Source organism: Lonchura striata, chromosome 9 (assembly GCF_046129695.1).
Source record: "Lonchura striata isolate bLonStr1 chromosome 9, bLonStr1.mat, whole genome shotgun sequence".
Lineage (NCBI taxonomy): Eukaryota > Metazoa > Chordata > Aves > Passeriformes > Estrildidae > Lonchura > Lonchura striata.
In genome coordinates this window covers 8,874,431-8,895,495 of record NC_134611.1, presented here as the reverse complement: position 1 = coordinate 8,895,495, position 21,065 = coordinate 8,874,431, and the positions used below count along the sequence as shown (strand labels likewise).

General features: G+C 55.7%; 1 protein-coding gene across 3 annotated transcripts in view; it reads right to left on the bottom strand.

The window, feature by feature from the left end:
• SSBP3 (single stranded DNA binding protein 3) overlaps positions 1 to 17,193 on the bottom strand; it is a 55,440-nt gene extending 38,247 nt beyond the window's left edge. For 2 of the 3 annotated variants that reach the window (XM_077785342.1, XM_021541966.3), the window contains exons 1-4: positions 17,050 to 17,193; positions 16,866 to 16,938; positions 16,617 to 16,678; positions 15,965 to 16,049 (exon numbers count right to left, since the gene is read on the bottom strand). In XM_077785342.1, the coding sequence (XP_077641468.1) occupies positions 15,965 to 16,049; positions 16,617 to 16,678; positions 16,866 to 16,938; positions 17,050 to 17,105 (276 nt within the window). In that variant the 5' untranslated portion in view covers positions 17,106 to 17,193. Of the gene's footprint in view, positions 1 to 1,246; positions 1,266 to 15,964; positions 16,050 to 16,616; positions 16,679 to 16,865; positions 16,939 to 17,049 lie in introns of those variants that run through there. The other variant, XM_077785343.1, reaches the window with a different exon arrangement.
• Between the last annotated feature and the right edge of the window lie 3,872 nt (positions 17,194 to 21,065).

Sequence of the window (21,065 nt, the reverse complement as noted above, 5' to 3'; positions counted from 1 at the left end):
AGCTCGGGGACAGGCTGAGCATTAGTCAGTGGGTGGTGAGGAATTATGTAGTGCATCAGTTATCTGTTCTATGTTTTACTTCTCTCTTTCTATCATGTCCCTTTTCATCCCTATTATTCTATTTTATTTCAATTAATAAACTACACTTATTGCAATCCATGGGTTTTACATTCTCCTTCTGCCCCCAATCTCCTCCCCATCCCACTGGGGCAGAGGTGTAAACAAGATATATGGTACTTGGTGTGGTTTAATCCCAATCAGCAATTTATATATACATATATATATATATCTCATATATACCCCATATATGACAAACATCTACAGACCAAAACTGCTGCTGGTGGAGCCAAGCCAAGGGGTAGTTCAGGGCACCACAGTTGCTGTCCCTGCAGTCAAAACTGATCTCCCAGATTGGGTATCACACACCCTGGGAATATTTGTCTCTTGGCTACCCTCTAGACAAGCCAACCACCCACAACCCAACATGAACCCCAGACACAGCTGCTGAGGACACGGCTGCCTTTTGAGGGAGAAAGCCTGGGTTCCCTTTGCATCCCATCTCTATCTGTTAGCTTGACCCAGTGGGGAGTCTCAAAAAAATACCAGTTTTGTAAAAATTGGTAAAGCCGAGAGAAACCCAAACTGCTCTGGTGGCTCCAGCTGAGGAGCCAGCAGAGGAACTTGTGTGGGAACCCAGAGATGATCCCATAGCAAACCCACAAATAGACACATTTCTTTCTTTTTAGAGACAGCATATACTTTTTCCTTATTGGGGAAGGAGTTTTCCTTTAGTATCCCCCTTGGGAGGACCAGATGTGTCCTGCTGAGCTGCTCTCCTGACAGCAAACACCTGAGGTCCCCGTGAGACGCACCCTACACTACAGAGCACCCTGTGCTTCCACCTCAGGCAGCCAGCAGAGCTGCAGATTCCTAAACCCACCAAAACCTGTCCATTCCCTTCCACACAACTCATCCCACCCCACGACCATCTTCACCTCTGGATGACCCACAGAGGGAGAGGCGCACATCCTGCATCCATGGGACACCTCCAAGCAGCACGAGCTAGGGCTCAAACATGCCAGCATGGGCTTCAAACTGACCTAGAGGACCCCAGATGGGAGGAATTCGGGGCAGGGGGACCCTATCTTTACCCCTGCAAAGCGCTGGCCCCCCTTTCCCGCGAGGCTGCGCCGGCTCCAGCCGCTCCCGCGATCCAAGCGGAGCAGATGGCACGCGCAACACTTACGGCTTCGCTTTCCAGCCGCCATCGCAGAGCTGCTTCTCAGCAGGGCGGAGGCGGGGGGGAGACGGCTTTTTTTTTTTTTTTTTAAATATATTTTCCCTGGGAATTTTTGATTTTCTTTAAAAAAAAAAAAAACAACACATCTATAATCCCATGCTTGAGCCCCAGGAGCCCCTGGCAGCAGAGCACGGCGCTCCACGGAAGGACGGTGCGTGCCGGCTGATTGGCAGCCTGTCCGTCTGTCCGTGCCTGGGGACCCGGCTGACCGCCCGAAATCCCCGCCGAGAGGGACAAATCCTGGAAAGCCTCACAAAGCAGAGATAGGGGAAAAAAAAAGGGATGAAGTGATCAAAAAAAGGGCTTTCTAGGGATTCTGCTGGCTCGCCTGGATTTCCTCCCTTTGCTTCCCTCCAGCCTTTGCCTCTGCCATCCCAGTCCTGAGTGGAGAAGACACAGAGGGAAAGCAGAGCTGTTTCAGCTCCATGGGACATTGGTCCTCCTGTCTCCATCAGATAAGATGGAGCAAGGGAGATGCTGTCCCACCCAGGGTGATGACAGGCTCTGGGGCCATTTGCCAGCTCAGGGATCAGACCTGGGATCCAGTGTCACTACACACCATGGTCCTCTCATCCTACTCCGATGGCTCAAACCAGGTTTTCTACTTCCCAGTGGAAGCCAACACCTCAAATGAGGCTGGGAAACCATAAATCTGGGCATCGCAGACACCAGATTGCTTTCAGCAGCCGCGCTCTGCACAGAGCTCGGCAATAAGTAACAAAAAGTCTCTGCTTTGCACCACTGATTTCTTGTCTGGGGATGCATAAAACCTGGAGATGACAGATCAGCACCTCGATCCAAGAGCATCCCCGCCCTCACTCTGCCGGAGAGGCGGGTAAACAAAGGCGGCTCTCCCCGGCGTCCGTCCACAGGCAGCTGCCATCGACGCCGCCGTGGAGTAGTGGGAGGGGGAAAAAACAAAAGAGGTCTGCACGCTGGGATCTGCGGGAATGGGATGCCCCTGGCGCTATCCTGGCCCTTTTATTCCATGGGTACCCAGAGGGAGCTTGGCCCCAGCCCTTTGGACACCTTCCTTCCCTCAGGGTCTCCTTGCCCAGCCATCCGGTTGGGTGGCAAGGGCAGAGCCACACTCCACAACCACTCAGCATCCAGCAAGGGGGAAAACATCCCAGGTTTGGGCACAGAGAGTGGCTTGGCCACCCTGGCAAAAGCTCAATGGTTATTTGGACCAGGATGCAACAGTTCTGTGCTGATGGGCATTGTCAGGTGTGACCAACATCCATTCGAATCCCGTGCCGGACTGCACAGGCAGGAGTTTGGGCCCCCATCCAATGGTGCACAGAGGTTTAGTGAGGCCAAATCAGGCAGGGAAGTTTTGGGATGCAGTTTCTTAATTTAGAGGGCTCTACCACTGGCAAGGACGAGCGGGTGATCATCAGTGCTTTGCATGGGGTAGTGACTACAGCAAGGGAAAAGGGACAGTGCTGGGAAATGCCAACTTGAGGATGTTTCCAAGAAATAAACTACAAGGTGGCCATGGCTGAGGCACTGAAACGCCCAGGTCTTGGTCTGTCCATCCCTGGGGATGTGCTGGTTGTGCCTCTTGGCCCAGTGAGCCCAGAGGAGCCTAGAGCAGCTGCAATAATGCAGCCACACTCCTCCCAAAGCCCACCAACCTTCCCCAAAACACTGGCTGGATGCTGCATCGCAACTCCACCACCTTTTCCAACCACTGTGCTTCCCTGTTCATGTCCCATCTGTTTGTTACTGGAGCCACAGACCCCAAAACACAGGGTTTGGAAGTACTAATGGGCACACCTTTAGCTCTTGGGGCCACATGGACGATTTCATCTGGGGCCACCATGGCAAATCCTTTCAAAGGAGGAATGGCAAGGTAGGAAACCATCTTTACAATCCTAAAGTTGAATAATTATCACCTGGGCTGCGGGAAGCCCGCTCCCCCTTTCTGAGCAAGAGCTCCCAGGACCCAGCAGTGCCCAGGGAGGCGACGGTGCTGCCGGCCCCTCCGGGCTTGGCCAAGGAATGCCGGGGGCGGCAGCGGGGGGAGCAGCGGCGGTGGCGGTGCTGGGAAGGGAACCAGCTGGAGAGCCGCAGCCTCATGAAATAATGAAATGCCAAACCAACCCCTGCATCTTCCACAGTCTCTCAGGTCACCTACCAGATTAGGAGGCCTGTTGCTAAGGCAACCATATCTTGCAAGTGCTAGCTGAACTTCCCCATCGGTTTTAACCCTTTGAGGAGCAAAAAAAAAAAAAAAATAACCAAACCAAAAACCTCCCTAAGAAGTATGTATAAAAATAAAATGAAGGGGTAATGCTGATGATGCAACCCACAGGAGACCAGCAGAGGCAAAGGGGGGCCAGCTGGGAAGGGGAAGAAAAGGGAAGGCACCCCAGCAGCCACCTCCTGCACGGTGCACGCTGTGCTGGCTCTCTTCCAGGCAGCTAATAAAATTATTCGGCATCCGCACATGCACACAAGACCCAGCAAACTTTTGATGCGCCTGGAACAGCAGCAGGGGAGTTAAAAAAAACCCAAAAAAACCCCTCCCCAAAACGCAACAAAAAGTCAGGTTATGCATATGAAATGGGGGCAAACAAAGCAAAAATGGAACTTTTTTTTCTCTGTAATTTTTTTTCCTCAGGTGGCCTCGCAGCCGCTGGGCAAGCCCTGATGCCTCGGCAAGCAGCCGGCAGCCCGGCGCCGCGCAGGAGGGGACAGATGGCCGGCGCAGTGACGTCGGGATGGAGGCGATGGGCACCCGTGGCCACCTCACCAGTTCTGCTGCAATCCATGGCCAGGAGCATCCAGAACAGGGATACACGACTTGTGCTCCGCGGCCATAAAACAGAATAATAGAAACAGCCCCTTCTACATGCAAGGATCATACCCCAGTGGGGTGATGGGGATCACAGTTCCCTCCTCTGGGAGAATAAAACCCCACTCAGACTGCACACCAGGCAGGGAGCCCTAAATCTTGCAGCCCACTGGGCTAACAGGGAGGCCTGTGAGCAATAAGGGAGGGGAGAAAAAAAAAAAAAAAAAAAAAAAAGAGCAAGGCAATGCACAGGCAGCACAACGGAGAAAAAAAAAAAAAAAGAGGGAGAGGAGAAAGAGGCATGGAAAGGAGGAGAAAATGTGGAGTGGCATAAATCAGGCACGCGGGGGGAGCCGGGGAGCACAGCAGCACGTGCTGCGTTCCAGGCGCACAGGCAGCGCACGCGGACGGTTCCTGCCTGGCAGGATGAGCACCGGCCCCATGCCCCACAGAAAGGGGCCCCCAGCCCCTCCCAGAGCTGATCTGATGTGGGGTGTCAGCTCTGCTGGCCAGCACACCGTTATTTCCATGTTAGTCTCCGTGGGAAAGAAAAAGCCTCTGCTGGTGCTGGGGTAAAAGATAGTTGATGGTAAAAACTAGAAGGGTTTCTGCACCCTTCTTCCCACCCTCGGGTCAGGTTGGGGACAGCAGGTGTCCTCATTTAAATTCCCCTCAAATGAGAGCAGCAAAATGGAAACTTGCTCCTGAAAGTCACCGTCTTCCCACCAGCCTGCTCCAAATTCATAATAAAGAGAGGGGCAAGGCTCAGTGCAAACCCAGCTTTGCTCTCATGGGCTCACACCATGCTAAGTGGCTGCTGGTATTGCTGCCTGGCTGTGATCCTGCCCTCTGACCTCACCTCCATGCCAGCACCCCTGCACCCTGCCAACCAGCTGACAGGAGAAACTTAATTAGCCATGTCCATCAACCCCAAACATCTGTAACCAGCAATATTTACAACCAGAAATAAAGAGGAGTGACCTTCGCGGTGCTGAAAGACAGTTGGGTTCTTGTATTACAACAGTGGGGACAGGCAAAATTCATTATCTCTAATAGCCATCCTTATAACCAGATTAAACACAAAGGCAGCAATTCCATATTCCCTGACCTGCCACTGTCCCCATCCCAAGCAGAGGGAACTCCCCCTGCCACACAGCACTGCTCCCACAAACCCCAGGGCTGCAGTTCAGCTGATGTTTATGCATGTGGCCATCTCCATCCCTCCTACCCAGAAAAGACAATACTCTGGTTCATCCCACCCCAAGGGCAGGGACACCCAGCTGGGGTCACATCTCTCCTGGTCCTCCTCCAGGCAGCTCTAAGGAGATGCTCAGCTCCCCTGTGAACACTCGGGAGGTACCAGGAGTAAGCTCCCTGCTACACCAGGAATGCTGTGCTGGACATGTTTGCTCAGAGAAAAAGCACTCAGTTTCCAAAGCACAACCAAACAGACCCCAACCCTCCAGAAATCACCATCGCCAAGTCCCCCATGCTTAGACATCCCCAGGCACGAGGGGTTTTGTCCTGAAGATGCAGGCAAGGCTTCCACCTCTGGCTGTGAGAGCCTCATGGTGCCAATCACCAGCTAGGGAGCCAGAGCCTGTTATTTTCATCAGAGATGTTCTCTGTGGGGACCTTCAGCTGCCAGCCAGGAGAAACAAGCCACTGGAGAAAACCTGAGCCTCCTAATGGCTTTTCCTCCACCAGCCCCAGCTCCAGCAGCAGTGTGAAGGCAGCTCCTTCTCCAGAAGATGAGCACCAGTGGGGCCAGCTGGATTCTCCAGTGCTCAGCAGCAACAAGTCAAACTGCTTGGAAAACACTTAAGGTTGGGGGGGGTGGAAGCTTCAAATGGACCAGGCGGATGAGGCACCGCGCTGGAGCAACGGTAAAAGTTAAAATTAATTAGCTGGCAGGATGACAAAGAAGCCATTGTGCAGCACGGTGGAGCAATCCAAGTACAAAGGCTTTATATAAGTCATGTTGAAAACTCCTTGATGACTGCAGGTAAGGACAGACAAGCTGTCAGGATGTGCCACAACACCCTGAAGGGCTCTGGGACAAGCAAGTAAATCTGCTTTTAACAATGAAATTAGCCCTGGGAGCCTCAGCCTGAACCTTCTCTCCAGCGGAGACTGGCAAAGGTGTGAAGCACCTGGGTGTTATTGGTGCTGTAATACCCAGGATAAACCAAAACCATCTGTTTTGGGGTTTCCATGAAAAACTGCTCTTGAGCTGGGCTAAAGGGACCCACATGCAATGTGAAGCAGCATTTGCTTCCTTGTGAGCTCCCCACATCCATATCCCACAAAGCACATCATGCCAAAAGCCCCTGATGAGACCAAGAATTTCAAAGCTGTCCCTGCCCCAAACCAGACCCCAACAGGGTCTCACAGAACCAGACCCACCTCCTGCTTCACGTCTTCAGGAAGACCCCAACAGCCAAAGTGTTTCCAGCACCAACAGGCAGACTCAGGTTCTGTTCCTCAGGGAGGAGCAGGCACTCTCCCAGAGCCACAGGGACACCGGAGAGGGGCTGAAGCTGTGATGGAAAGTCACCCCAAGCTGTCACCAGCCATGACCCCCGCCCACCATTCTCCTGGCAGATGGGCACAGGGAGGCTGGGTGTGATTTACATCCCATCAGCTGCACAGCTCTCTGGCAGAAAGGAGCCAAGGGGGAGAAAAGCACCTCTCCACCTCTCCCTCCTTCTTGCTGTGAGCATCGCTCGTGGGCAGGGAGATGCGGGGGTTCAAGCAGCTTCTGCACTAGAGGTTGCCTTACCCCAATGGGGCTTCCCCCAAAAAACAGGATCAGCACCCAGTGAGGGCTGGGCAGAGCAGGAGAGCAAGGAGGACGCTCTGCTGGGTTTGGCAGGGCAGAGGAGCCAAGTGTGACGCAGCACCCTTATCTGCCCACTCCAAACCAGGGTGCTTCAAGGAAGCGCCCTGCCCCCTTCCTCAGGGTGTTCTGCCTTTTTTTCACTAAAAAAAAAAAAAAAAAAAAAAAAAAAAAAAAAAAGAAAGGCAAAAAACACAGCCCAAAACAACCAGCCTGGAGGCTGAGTTATAAACACTGCCTGGGGCAGGAAGCAGCCACCTGCCTGGGGACACAGCTGGGCAATGCCAGCTACCCGTGGGGTGAGAATAGGGCATTTCCCACCTTACTGTCACTATAAATGGGTAAATAAGCAAAGCCAAGGCTTGGGACACCCTCACAGCAAGGCTGCTCTGGAAGGAAGGAGACTCCAGCTGGCCACTTGCCATGGTGGGCACCAGGCAGTGCTGGACCAGGTACCCAAGTATGATGACAGCTGTGTGGGTGGGAGCTGGGACAGGAGTAGGACACAGAAGGAAATCCATGTCAGGTAGGAGGGACTGGCTCTGGGCTGTTTTACCTGCTGGGAATGCCATGGGATGCCAGCACCCCAGCTGTGTTGGGCAGGTCATGCCCACCAGCAAGTCAGAGCTGCTGCAGTGCATCCCCCTGCTTCAGTATGTAGCCAAAAAATTCCAATTATAGGTGCGAGCTCAGCCTTGAGAGATTGTAAAAAAAAGACCAGCCCAAATCCAGGGAAAATGGGAAGGAAACCACCCCCCCCCCCCCACTCCAGACCCTGTTTGAGGCAGGCAGGAGGGGTGGTGAGAGCTCATTTTCACTACAGAAAGCTGCCGCACCCCAGGAGGAGAGGCACCAGATCAAATGTTCAAGGGTTGATGCAGAAACATTAAGGAAAAAAAATTAAAAAGAAAATGTTAGCTCAAGACACAGCCAGAGGTCTTCCTTTGGACTTTATCTTAAGGCAGCAGGCGCAGCCTCACACATGGATGGACAGACAGACAGACAGACCGATCCCACAGGCTCCCACCCAGCCTGGGGAATACGGAGGTGGAAATCACCTTGCTAAAAACCACTGGCGGCAGTGGCAAAGGCCATGGAGGAGGAAGAATAAGGCAAGTGGGAGGGCATTGGATAGCCAGGCACAAAGCACTGCTCTGTCCCACCACTCCAAAATACACAGGCACACGCCCCTCTATCTTTATCCACATGTACATCTAATAGTGCATATTCCACAGATGTAATTGCACACGTGTACATTTGTTTTCTGTTTAATTTTGATACTAACAGTCACCATGCATGCCACATTAAGCTCAGGCAGGAGAATGAGCATTTCTCCTCTTCCCAAATTTAAAAAAAAATTCATTAAATGCACAAACTCAACACAAAAGGAAAGCTGGTCTTGCCACACAGAGCTGCACTCTCATCCAAACCCAAATCTTACTCAAGCCACCCAGGTGCCCCTCTTGCCCTGACTGGCACAGGAGATTGGTGTCACTGCTCTGGAGATGAGAGGAGGTGGTAGTGGGTGGCTGCACAGCAGGGTTCCATCACACACAGGTAGCAGCACCCAAAGCTATCCTGCATTTTGGAAATCCCTCCTTGACTGCACAGCTGTAGCTCTGAACTTGGCACTTGTGGCCATGGCCAGGAGTTTTGAGAGACCAAACAAAAACCTAAACCCCAAACCTAGGCAGAGGTGAGGTATTTGTTTACTTGAAGACATTTTTTCTCCCTGCCAGCCTGGAGGAAAGCACTGTTTCTACTCAGACCCCAGCCCTGGGTGTCCCCCCAGGGATCTGCAGGGTGAGGACTTGGAGGGAAAAAATTCCAGGAAATAAGGAGGAATGTGCCTGTGGGCTGAGCAGAAGCCTCAGCAGAAGTCAGGGAGCCTCTCTGAGCCATGAGTGGGATGCTGGCAAGGCGGGTGTGCGATGTTCAGGGGGATCCAGCCCATGCTGTCTCCAGTGGGCAGGGCTGGTCAGATCCCAGCACCAGCCAGGCTGGACACAAGGCACAGGTCACAATCCAGCACCAGCCAGGCTGGACACAAGGCACAGGTCACATCCCAGCACCAGCCAGGCTGGACACAAGGCACAGGTCACATCCCAGCACCAGCCAGGCTGGACACAAGGCACAGGTCACAATCCAGCACCAGCCAGGCTGGACACAAGGCACAGGTCACAATCCAGCACCAGCCAGGCTGGACACAAGGCACAGGTCACAATCCAGCACCAGCCAGGCTGGACACAAGGCACAGGTCACATCCCAGCACTAGCCAGGCTGGACACAAGGCACAGGTCACATCCCAGCACCAGCCAGGCTGGACACAAGGCACAGGTCACATCCCAGCATTAGCCAGGCTGGACACAAGGCACAGGTCACAATCCAGCACCAGTCAGGCTGGACACAAGGCACAGGTCACATCCCAGCATTAGCCAGGCTGGACACAAGGCACAGGTCACATCCCAGCACCAGCCAGGCTGGACACAAGGCACAGGTCACATCCCAGCACTAGCCAGGCTGGACACAAGGCACAGGTCACATCCCAGCACCAGCCAGGCTGGACACAAGGCACAGGTCACAATCCAGCATTAGCCAGGCTGGACACAAGGCACAGGTCACATCCCAGCACCAGCCAGGCTGGACACAAGGCACAGGTCACATCCCAGCATTAGCCAGGCTGGACACAAGGCACAGGTCACAATCCAGCACCAGTCAGGCTGGACACAAGGCACAGGTCACAATCCAGCACCAGCCAGGCTGGACACAAGGCACAGGTCACATCCCAGCACCAGCCAGGCTGGACACAAGGCACAGGTCACATCCCAGCATTAGCCAGGCTGGACACAAGGCACAGGTCACATCCCAGCACCAGCCAGGCTGGACACAAGGTGCTCTGGGTGCTGCACCGCTCTCCCTCTGCCATCCCCTCTGTTCCTAAGGAAAACCAGGAACAAACGTGGCTGCAGCAGCTCCCCCCGAGCACCCCCACCAGGGAGGGCTCCGCACAGCCGGGTGCCATTCGGCGGTGCCAGCTCTGCCACGGGGGCGTGAGCGGCAAGAGAGGAGGAACAGGCAGAGCCCCCCGCCCGCTCCCCAGGACCAGCTCCGGCAGCTGTTTCCAATAGAACCAGGGACAGCTTTACAAGAGAAAAATAGGGAACAAAAGGTAGGAGAAAATCCAAGTTTCCAAGGTAAGGAAGGAAATGATCAGGAGGACAGGAAAGTCCCACTCGTACCCAACAGACGGCGTCCTGACCTAACACCTCCCCACCGCCCGCCGCCGGACAGGAGCGCCCGTGCGGCCACGGCACGGCACGGCTTGGCACGGCGGCCCCTGGCCCTCTTTGTTCCTGCGAGGGCCGGGGAGGGCAGGGCTGCGAGCTTTGTGCTCGCCCGGAGCCCGGCATCTGCCGGGGCCGGCGCTCCCCCCGCCGGCCCCAGCGCGCTCCCCACGTGGCCGCCGGGGCAGACAATGGGATGGCGCTGGGCTGCGCGCTCGCACCGCGGCCTTCCTCCTCCTCCTCCTCCTCCCCGCTGCGGGCTTCGCCTGCCACTGGAAGCTGGCCCCTCTCAAGCACTGGGGGGAGGGGGATTAAAAAGATACTATGAAAAAAAAACAAAACAAACAAAGCAAGGAAAAGAAAAAATACTCCGGTCTGGCTCGCTGCTGCTTGCTGGGCAAGGGCGCACCGGCGTGGGCAATGGGGCAGCAGGGCAGGACCTCCACGGGCAGCAGCCAGACCGCGACACCCGGCCAGGCAGGGGTCCCCACCCCAAGCAGAAACCCCCACTTGCCTTCCCATCCTCGGGCAGGATTGAAGAAATCCTTCCTCTCCTCCCATCCCGCTCCCGGCTTTTTTGGAGAACCCCCTCCCGGACTGGAGCCAGAGAAACTTTGCGTGCTTGCACCATTTGTTGATATAAAATCCATCCCCTGCCTTACTTTTGCAGAGGCACTCGGGGTGGGGTGGAGGGGGGGAACGTCTGTTTCTATTTGAAACCGTCAAAATTAGCATTCAGTAATTAAAAATCACACCCTTTCTCTTAATAACCTAACCAGCATGATACAATCAGGTTGTGCCAACTCTTTAATCTAATTGACTAATTACAGATTTTAATTTAGTCAGTTACTGAACAACTGTTGACAATTTGTTTTCATTAGGGACAGAACAGGATAAATATTTAGGCTCCCCAGTCAAAGACTAAGACATAAGCTCTGGGCTCTGACCTCCAGTTTCACAATGGAGCCTTCTCCATGAGCATCACCCGTGGAAAGGTGCTGCTCTGCAATGCCCTGGTCCTGCTGCTGGGCAGCAGGAAACGTGGAAGCCGAGGTTGCTCTGTCATGACAGCCAATGTTGTTTAAAATATAATATTAAACTCATCCACCCTTGCATGGTACTCCAGCAAGAGCAAGCTTTAAAGGACACCCAGGCTCAGCAGTACCCTTAACTGGGAGGGAAGGCCGAACCCAGCACTGCCAGGAAAGGGAATATCTGGATTTATTTATTTTTGTTGCAATTTTTTTTTTTTTAAGTGATGTGGAGTTTTGCAGCTGCTCTTGGCAAGCTGCCACTCCTGAAGGAAACTCCCCTCTCCGGTTACCTACCAGGGAACCCTGTCCCTGCAGAGCAGAGCTGGATGGAGCCCACACGGAGCGCAGCTCCACATGGAAGGAAACAGGAGAGAGCAGTGCCACCACTGAGCCACATGCCCAGGGCTCAGGCAATGCCTGTGGGGGCTCACAGGGACCACACAAAGCTGTTCCCAACCCCTGTCCCTGTGCTGCACTAAACCTGCCCCAAAAACACCTCTTCTCCTACACAGCACTGGCTGCACACAACAGGAGAAGCTCTCATGGACCCATCACCAGCAGCACCTCAACAGAAGCACTCATGGATCATCACACCTGCTGGTCACACCCTCACAGCCACGGGTGCCTTGAACAAGGCCTTACAACCCTCACTGATCCTGGAACGAGACCCTGGCATGGCAGAGGAGACACACCAAACCCTTCATGCCTGAAGAGCATCCCTTCCCAGGGGTCCCACAAGGCCATGTCACCTGCCAGGGCACCATGCCATGAGTTGGCCACACAGACCCTAGCGAGGAGGTGGTGCTGTGACAAGGAAATGCTCCCCTGCAGCCCAAGAATACCCAGGTAGTGACGCTGGGATGGGGTGCCTGTCCCACACCTGGGTGGGCGTGTGATTGGCAGATTCAGCACAGAAGAACCATCTCTAGGACATCTCTGTACAGCAAGCAGGCCCAAGTCGTCCAGCCTCTCGGGCTTTACCTTGTTTCCATTGAGCACACTAACTCCAGCAAGCCTGAATTCTCCATCCATCCATCCACCCATCCACCCACATGAGATTCAGAACCCCCCAAGATATCTCTAAGGGGAACTGTTTCAGATGGGTGAAAAAGGAGGAGCTCTGGCTGTCCCCAACCAAGATAGGAGGACAAGAGCCCCAAACACACCATCTTTTCCCAGTCCAACCACTGCACCTCCAGCAGCAACCACCCCCACTGCTGCAGAGCATCCTTCCAGACCCAAGTTAGAAAGAACTGCAGCAGCTTTCCAAAGTTAAAAACAAAAACAAATAAATCAATGCTTTGCGTTAATGGCAAGTTGAAGCCACAGCTCGGCAGATCTTGTGCTGGAAAGAAAATAGCTTTTCAAATGCTCCCAAGTGCAGGTCCTTCTCAGGAGGAAACTGGGGGAAAACAGAACTAGGGAATGATGAAGTCAAAGTCTTCATCAGCTAAAGGCTACCCTGAATTTTCTCTCCTGCATGTTGACATGAGCTGGCTGTGCAGGCAGAGCAATACCACAAAAAAAGTATGTAGCAACAGTCAACTAGATTTAAGTTCATTTTCTGTAGCTCGAGGCCAAAATCGACTGAAGTGGTTCTGGTGATCAAGTTTTCTGCAATTCCCCTTTCTATGTATTAGCTCTTTGACAGAAATTCACTGCGGTATTTAAACTGGCAGTCATCACCGCTAACTCAAATTGTATTGGCTTTCACGGCGTTGAAATGCTCAACTGCGACCAGCCATCGGCCAATTCCCAGATAACGCGGCGGCTGAAATCCCCTGTCATGACGAGCGATCCCGTTGCAAGCTCGCCGGCTCCGGGAGCGTGCCGGAACGCTGGCATGCTCGCCACGGGGCTTGGAGGAACCTAAATCAATGGCTACAGGTTGAGTTTTAGGAGTTGGTGAGTGCTCGTGGGGTTGTTAGCTTGGATAAACTCTTTGGATACTGGTGGAAGAGGATGACTAACAACCCTCCAACCAACACAGCTCAATAGTTGTGTTAGCAGATGCACAGACCTGCCAGAGACGGAAGGGTAGAGCAGAGCAGCATTCCTCCTGCCTGTGTCAGGTGAATTCCCACTCCCATCACTCTTCTCCCAACAAGCAGTTTTCTACAAAGTCCCAGCAGGCTTTTGTCCCACCCTGGGAGAAAAACCTCAGTGGAATGGTAAAAAGAAGTATTTCCAAGCACTCATAAGACCCCACAGTTTTCAAGGGTCCCCTCAAAAAAAAGAAAGTGGTGGGATTTCTCCTTACTTTCTTAATTTCCTTCCTTTAATTTCTCACCGGAGATTTATAAACACTCAAAACTGGAGGGGGAAAAACGGTAATTTGTCCTGTTGCTCCTAACAGTTTTCATACAGTTATGCTGAAAAACAAAGTGGAAATGACACACCATGCATATGCCACCCTGCTACCAAGGAGAACTGCTCCCCTTTCCCAAAAGGTTTGTGCCCTGGGCTAGAACCCCTCCAGCGCTGTCTCTGGGAAAGTGACATGCCAGGCTCCCAAAGCATCCCCTCTTTCTGTCCTTACCCTAACACAGTCTCTGGGTTAACACACACCATATTTTGGGCAAACACCAAGCAGGACACATGGAATTTGCCCACTGCTGGCCAAGTGTAAATACAACACTCTACCAACCTGGGGCAAGACTTAGACTGGGATATTTTTAACCACAACCACCACATGAAGCAATTCACGACTCACTGATCCAGTCCCATTTGGGGCTCATATCCCATTTTAGCTGCCACGCACCACTGATGGGTCGCTGGGTTTGGTGTTTGACACTGCCTACCACGCTCAATGGTACCAGCAGCCTGCCCAGAAGCTGCAGAGAAACAAGGCTCTATTCACACTCCCATGGTTATCATTCGGTTCTTCGGTCAATATTTAAGTTTTGGCCAGGCAGGTCCCTCGCCCTGCAAAGTACACTCTGTGCCAGGAAAACACCACTCCTCAGAGAGGGACTGTACCCTGAGCATCCGTCACCAGCCACGCCACGGAGAAGCACAAGCCCTGTCTTGGGGCCAAAACATGCCTGGGGAAACCAACCCAGTGCCACCAAGCCAAAGCACAGGGGAGTGAAAAATCTTAGGAGTTACTCAAAAGGTAAAGCACTTGGGGCTGTTAGAAAACTGCATTACACTGAGAATTAAAAACAATCAGGATTGTGTCTATTTACTGTAAGCTTAAAGCAACGTGTATTAAAGAAGTTTATGCGAATCATCTAATGCACTCAGGCCTATTGTTAGAATTATTACCAAGCTAAAAAAAGATTAATTTCTCTAAATACACTAAATCCTCAGACACAATGAGGAGGCTGCTGTGGATGGAGCATTACCAGGTCTTGCTTGCTAATGTCATCTTCACCTGTGGCTCTGCTGCCCATAGATCTACCTTTGCTTTGCTCCTGATGAGCCCATCTGGGCTCCCAAACCCCCCACAATTTGCCCCAAAACATTTCGGAAGCGAGCAGAAGCCAACAACTGCTAGACGTGCAGCTGGTTATCAGCTCTGACCCTTGGTTCAGGAGTTCATCATCTTAATCCGACCCAGTGAAAACAAGCAATGCAGACAGCGGCCGCAGGGATGGACCGACAGACAGACAAACCCCACCTAGCAAATACCCAGACACTTCCCCCAAGACCCAGCAGGGTGGGAAGAAACAAGAGGCAGCTCAGCAGCCAGCCCAGCCTCTCTGACACTGCCCGTGCCCCAGGGCAACCACTGTGCCTAGTGCCAGCGTGTGAGAGCGCCGTGGAGGTCCCCGAGACGCTCGCCCGGCACTGCTCACCAGCAAACCCTCACACATCCCAAGCCAGGCATGTCAGGGCAACGAGAAACTTGGGAAGGGAGGAAAAATGGTTTCCATACCATAGTCTCCCTGGAGCAGACAAAACCAGCTCCTGCTACGAGGTTGAAACACACTTGACTGGGGTCCAAGCCCGCAGCCAGGTGACTAATCCTTTGATGCAAATTCCTCCCAACGCTGTGGATGCGGGTACCGTGTGCGGGACCAGAGTGGGCAGCCCACCCGACACCCGTGGGGCAGGCAGGCATGCCATGCCCCCTTCCCAAGAGGGATTCCTTGGGAGACACCTCAGACTCAAGCATGACACCCCTGAAGCACCATCCATCCCTGGGTCATGCTGCCACCTCTGCAACCCAAACCATGGAGAGCCAAGATGCACAACGACCAACCAACCATCAGCTTCAACAAGACAACACCTCTCCCTTGCTGGGATCAAGGGAGGACTCGGGAAACCAAGGAAGCCCCCAGCCTTGCCAAAGGCAGGGAGATATTAACTAAGGCATTCAACAGTGGTTTGGGGAATTCCCCCTTCTCCTCCCCACCAAAATCCAACCCCCACCCATCCTGCAAGGTGCCCTCAGCATGGAACATCTCACCACCACAGTATCCTCAGCATGAAATATCTTGCCATATAAACGCTTTGTTGTCCATTGCTATGCAAAAGTTCTTAATTCTACCACTAGCCCGAATGCCTTTAAGTGCTTAAGATAAGTATCTGAGCTCATTTACATAATTGCAACATTATGAAATACTGTTCAGTCAAATCAGAACATTGCTGGTTAAAAAAAACCCCACACTTTTTGCCAGCCAGTTACGTTAGGTTGGCACTTGGTGCGCCGGAGCTCCCCAACGCCGTAATTACCGCGAGGATTAGAAACTTGTTACTCACGTAGTCATGAAAGGCTTTGGCTTCACTCGAATGTTCACAAGTGTCTCGCCTTTCGGGAGCTGCGCAGTACAGGTCCCAAAACACGCTGCACGGCAGGGAGAGATGGGAGAAGAGCAGTCACTCATCAGGGATCGGGCACCCAGGTCAGCGCAAGTGAGCGGCTTCCCAGCCCCCGGGGCCCACAGCTGGGATGGGACCTCAGCTGGATCCAGCTGTGCATCCCAGCTTTACACTACGCGGATCTGACCGTCGGGACTGGGGATGCTGGGCGCTTAAGGAAGCAAAACTAGCCTTCAAGAGGCAACACCTTGAAGGGATAACACCCCGTGGGACTTCAGGGACTTCTCCCAGCCTCGCAGCCGCCCAGCCCTGCTCCCCTGGGCGGCCCAGTGGCACCGGCACAGCCCGGTGCCTGCGGCTGGCCCGGCAGCTCTCCAGCGGGAGCCCTGCCCGCCGTTCCCGCGGGGCCGGGGGTGGCTCCGCCGCGCCTCGACGCCCGCGGGGAGCGGGAGCCGGGGCGGTTCGGGGCTCGCCGCCGCTGCTGACTCACGCCACTACCGGGGCTGCACCTCGTGGGGCCCCGCGCCACCGGCGCGCACCCCCCCGCCCCCGGGGGCTGCTCCCACCCGCGACGGGACACCCCCGCACTTACCACCACCAGGAGTGCAGGAAGCCGGGGGGCTCGCCCAGAGTGATGTTCTTCTCCCACCGGATCTGCGGGCAAGAGGAAGACGGAGGGGGGGTGGTGGGTTGGGAGGGGGGGGCGGCGCGGGTGGGGGGTGGTCGCGGGTGGGCGTGGGCCCCCACGCGCGGCGACCCCCCGGCGCCGCCGCCGCCCCGCGCAAGATGGAGGGCGGGCGTGCGGCGGCGCACAAAGGGCGCGGGGGGCGGCGGGGCTCACCTCGGACAGGAAGGTCTGCGCAGACTTCTGGGCGCCGACGTGCAGCAGGTACTCGTAGACGTACAGCGCCAGCCTGCAACAGCCGAGCGCCGGGTCGGAGGAGGAACAGGAGCCCCGCTCCCGCCCCGCACAAAGCCGCCCGCCGCCACCGCCGCCCCGCTCCCCCCGCCGCCGCCGCTCTTACTTCTCCCGCGCCTGCCCGTCCGAGGGCACCGCCGAGCCCTTCCCTTTGGCGAACATGGTCCGCGCCGAGCAGGAGGGAGGCGGCCGCCGAGAGCCGCCGCTGCCGCCGGAGCCGCTGCGCCCGCCGCCGAGGGAGCGCCGGGGGCTGTCAGAGCGCCGGCCGCCGCCGCGCCCCCATCGCCCCGCGCCCGCCGCCGCTCGCTGCGCCCAACGCGCCGCTGGCCGCGCACCCGAACGTGGCCGCGCCGGGCGCCGCCCCCGCCGCCGACGGGCGCCCGCTCCCGCCAATCAGCGCCCGGCGGGGGCGGGGCCTCCCGGCAACACGCCCCGCTCCGGAGGCGGCGGGCGGCCTCCCGCGGCGGGCAGGGAGGGCGGGCGGCGGCGGCGCGCGGTCCTAGAGCGCGCCCGGCTCGGCCCGCGGGCGGCGCCGCTTCCCCGGCGCCGCGCGGCGCGCGGGCCCTTTAAGGCGGCGGGCCGCGGCGCGCAGCGCGCGCTGATTGGCCGGCGCCGCGGAGACCTCGGAAGGGGGGACTTGAAACCGCCCGTCGGGGGGGGCGCGGGGAGCGCGGTGCGGCCGGGCGGGCGCTGCCGCTCCGCGGCGCCGGGCGGGACGGACCCGGCGGGAGGCAGGCGCAGGGAGAAGGAAGAAGGGAGGCGGCCGGGGGCTGGGCACGCCGCCTTCTCCTCCGGACCGGCCCCGGCGGGTCCCGCCCGGCGCCGCGCACCCCGGCCCCGCGCCGCCGGCGGTCACCCCGGGGCCGGGCGCGCCCGGCTGCGCGGAGCCCTGAGCGGAGCCCGGGGCCAGCCTGTCCTGGCTGCCAGCTCCAGCCACGGGTCGTGTTCGCCTCGCTGCCCTTAAAAACACGCGGGGGAAGCCACCCCCTGCGGGCTGGGTGGGGGTCGCGCAGGGCGGGCTGTGGGGAGACCTTCTGCCTCTCTCCGGGGCTTGGGCAGGGCGCCTCTAATTTAAAAGTCGGGGCTTTGCGCCCCTCGCCCCACCAGCATCTGTTTCTGCAGAACCAAACTGAGCACCGGTGCCGGCCTCGGGTGGCGGTGCCCGTGGGGACGGATGTTGGAGCAGCACAAAAACAAGGGCTTCCAACAGCTCCTTCCCCCTGCCCTGGCCTCACCTCTACCCCCGAAGTGAGTGGCTGAACAAAAACCAGCCGGGCCGGCGGCTGCGCGCTTGGCTGCGGCTGTGTGATGAGTTACCCGCTGCTAGAACCGGGAGGTTGCAGTGCAAACACGGGGACCTCGGGTGTGAGCGGGGCCATGCGCTCCGTGCGAGGGCAGGGAGCCCCGGGGCGGCGGCGTGGGGAGCCGCGGGGCGTGGGAGGGACTCCCGCGGCGGCGGCAGCGCCGCGGCGCCCGTGGGAATGTTCACGGCCATCGGGACCTGCCTGAGCAGGGCCAAACTCGTTCACAGGTTAAATTGTGGTTTAAATTGAACTGGGGGGTGGGGGGAAGAAAAAAAGTCTTGCAATGCGGTAGGTCGAAAAGGATAAAAACTTGCAGGAGTCCAAGATCGTCTCAGAAGAAAAGGAAAACCTGGGGCTTCGCCCAAGTTTTGGGTTTTATGGTGGGAGCCGAGGTGACAGAAGCGATGACAAGGCAGGCATGTGGGGCTCTGCTCCATGCACGCCTCTGCAGCACAGACCAGAGGGACAGGCCAGACAAACCCCAGACTTTGTGTCTCCCAAGCCTTTGCATCCCTCTGCTCCTCTGCTGCTCTGATGGGTTCAAAAATAACTGGGAGTGTCCCCTGGGACTGAGGCTATGGGATAAATCTGACCCTCCAGCAGCACGTGAGGAGTTCACTAAATATCCCTGGTTAAAAATAATACCATGATATCCTGTACCTCCTGCGTGGAGGTGGAAAGCACTAATGCCACTGGAATGATGGGCGCTGTGCCCTCGGCAGCAAAAGGACCTCTCTGTGCCCAGAATATTGCCCTGCCTTCTTCTGTTCATCGGGAGCTTGTTTTCTTGTAACTCTGATTTTCTGGCATAGGTGGGTAGGCAAAACCCAGCCACTTCCTCTCCCCAACCCCTGGAGTGGTTCAGAACATGAAGCAAGCCCAGGGAAGTGGGATGGGAGACAGGATCCTTTCCTCTCCAGGTGCCTTCAGCAGTCTGGTTCCAGGTCTCCAGACAGAAGTGGAAGATGTTTCTGAGATGCTCAGAGGAGAGAGCAGGCTGAGAAGGGAGACAGAAAACAACCTCGGCTTTCCCTCCTTTCTTCCGGACAGCTGTAGTTCCCAGCTTTTTCTAGAGGAAACAATCGAGAGCAGTTGATGAAAAACTCCCCAAAGTGGCACCAAAAGAAATTATCAATATTGCCATCCCAGGGTGGCAGAGCCCGACCTGCCAGCTGCCAGACTCTGGCACAGCAAGGGCGGAAACTCCCAGCCCGTGTGAATTCACCAGGCACCGGCCCTGCCTTCGCATCTTCCACGACTTGATGATTAGAGCAAATTATGAGCTGGTGCTTTGGACCAACATAGCTAAAGATCAGAAGGGAGACTAATTTCATATCATCACCACCGCAGAAGGCAATTAAGTGGCTCTGCAAAGTTTTAACGCAAGTTATGACAGGAAATTTAGGAAAAAATAAATCCCCACACCCAAAGCCAGCAGCTTCATCTAGCTGAGTTGCAGGAGGATGTACCAAGGCTACCGAGTGCTCCCAAGGTGCGGAGGGTGACCTGTGGGCTACCTTATTTGGCCAGACTTTCTCTTCATCAGGAGTTTTTCTTGGGTTGCAGCAATTTAAGCACCAGAAGTCATTAAAAACCCCAAACCATCACCCAGCTGGTTGTTCTAAACACCTGCCTGTGGATTTCTCCCAGGTGTCGGGGTGTCTCCTGTGCCAGGGCTGCGTTGCATGGCACCCACCTGGTGGGTACCCAACAGATCCTGTTCCACTGAGCCCAAAGGCAGGAGAAGGTGCCGGGGGAAAAGGCAGCATCCCCTGGGCACAGCAAAGGGAAGGCTCAAATTTACTGCACACTGCCAGCGGCTCCGCTGGGACTGCTGTGGGATCCCCGTGGGCAGGCTCCCAGTGGGCAGGGATGTGCAGCAGGAAGGACAGGTTTGGGAGGGAGTAGCTGTGGGAAGAGTGGCCTCTCCACGTTGCATATTAATGCTCCTTGTGCTTTAATTGCGGTGGGACCTCTCGAGCAGAGCCATTAGCATGCAATGCGGAGGAACATGTATTTTTGGGATGCCTGCCTGGCTCACAGACTCTCATCTGTGGGGAGGGGTAGGCTGTGGGATGCAGGGAGAGGTGTCTCGTTCCCCCCCCAGGGATGCCGCTGGAGTCGCAGCTCCTTCCTCGAGCCCCTGAATCATCCCCGCTGCCATCTGCTGCACCCTCGCTCTTCCCCACAGATGTCCTTCTTCCTTCCCCAGAAGGAGATGAGAACTGAGGACAAGGTGCCAAACACTACTTCAAACGGCATCTAATAAAACATGGGATTAATTTCTTCTGACTGGTGCTCAATGGCTCTGATTAAGCAGAGCAGGATTTAATTAGCTTGTTTGGACTGCCTCGAAGCCCGTGCCAAAGGTGGGGGAGTCTCAGTAGTTGGGTCTCCCCAGGCCCTGACCAAGAGCTGATGCAGGACCTTCCCCTGTGAAGAGCAGAGCCCACTGCCTGATCCTTCAGGATCCTCTGACCATGCTTTACCACCCAGGATGGGTGCCCTTGGCTCTGCTTAATCCCAGTGATGCACATGGGGCAGGCACAGGGGAATGACAGGAGCAAGGTGAGGTTTGTTGGGGGACACGGGTTGGTGGCCCCACCAAGAAGACACCATTGTCTTCCCCAACAACATCTCTTGGCACAAACCAAACTTGCCCTGCCACCAAGACCTTGAATTTAAAGTAACCCTGTTCTCTCCCTGATTTACTACCAGTTGCTGGCTCCTTTCCTCTCCCTCCGCCTGTCTCCTTTAACCCATTTCATTATCTATGCTAGCTTAGGCTTGTCTATGTGGGAACATCATGGTGAAGTTA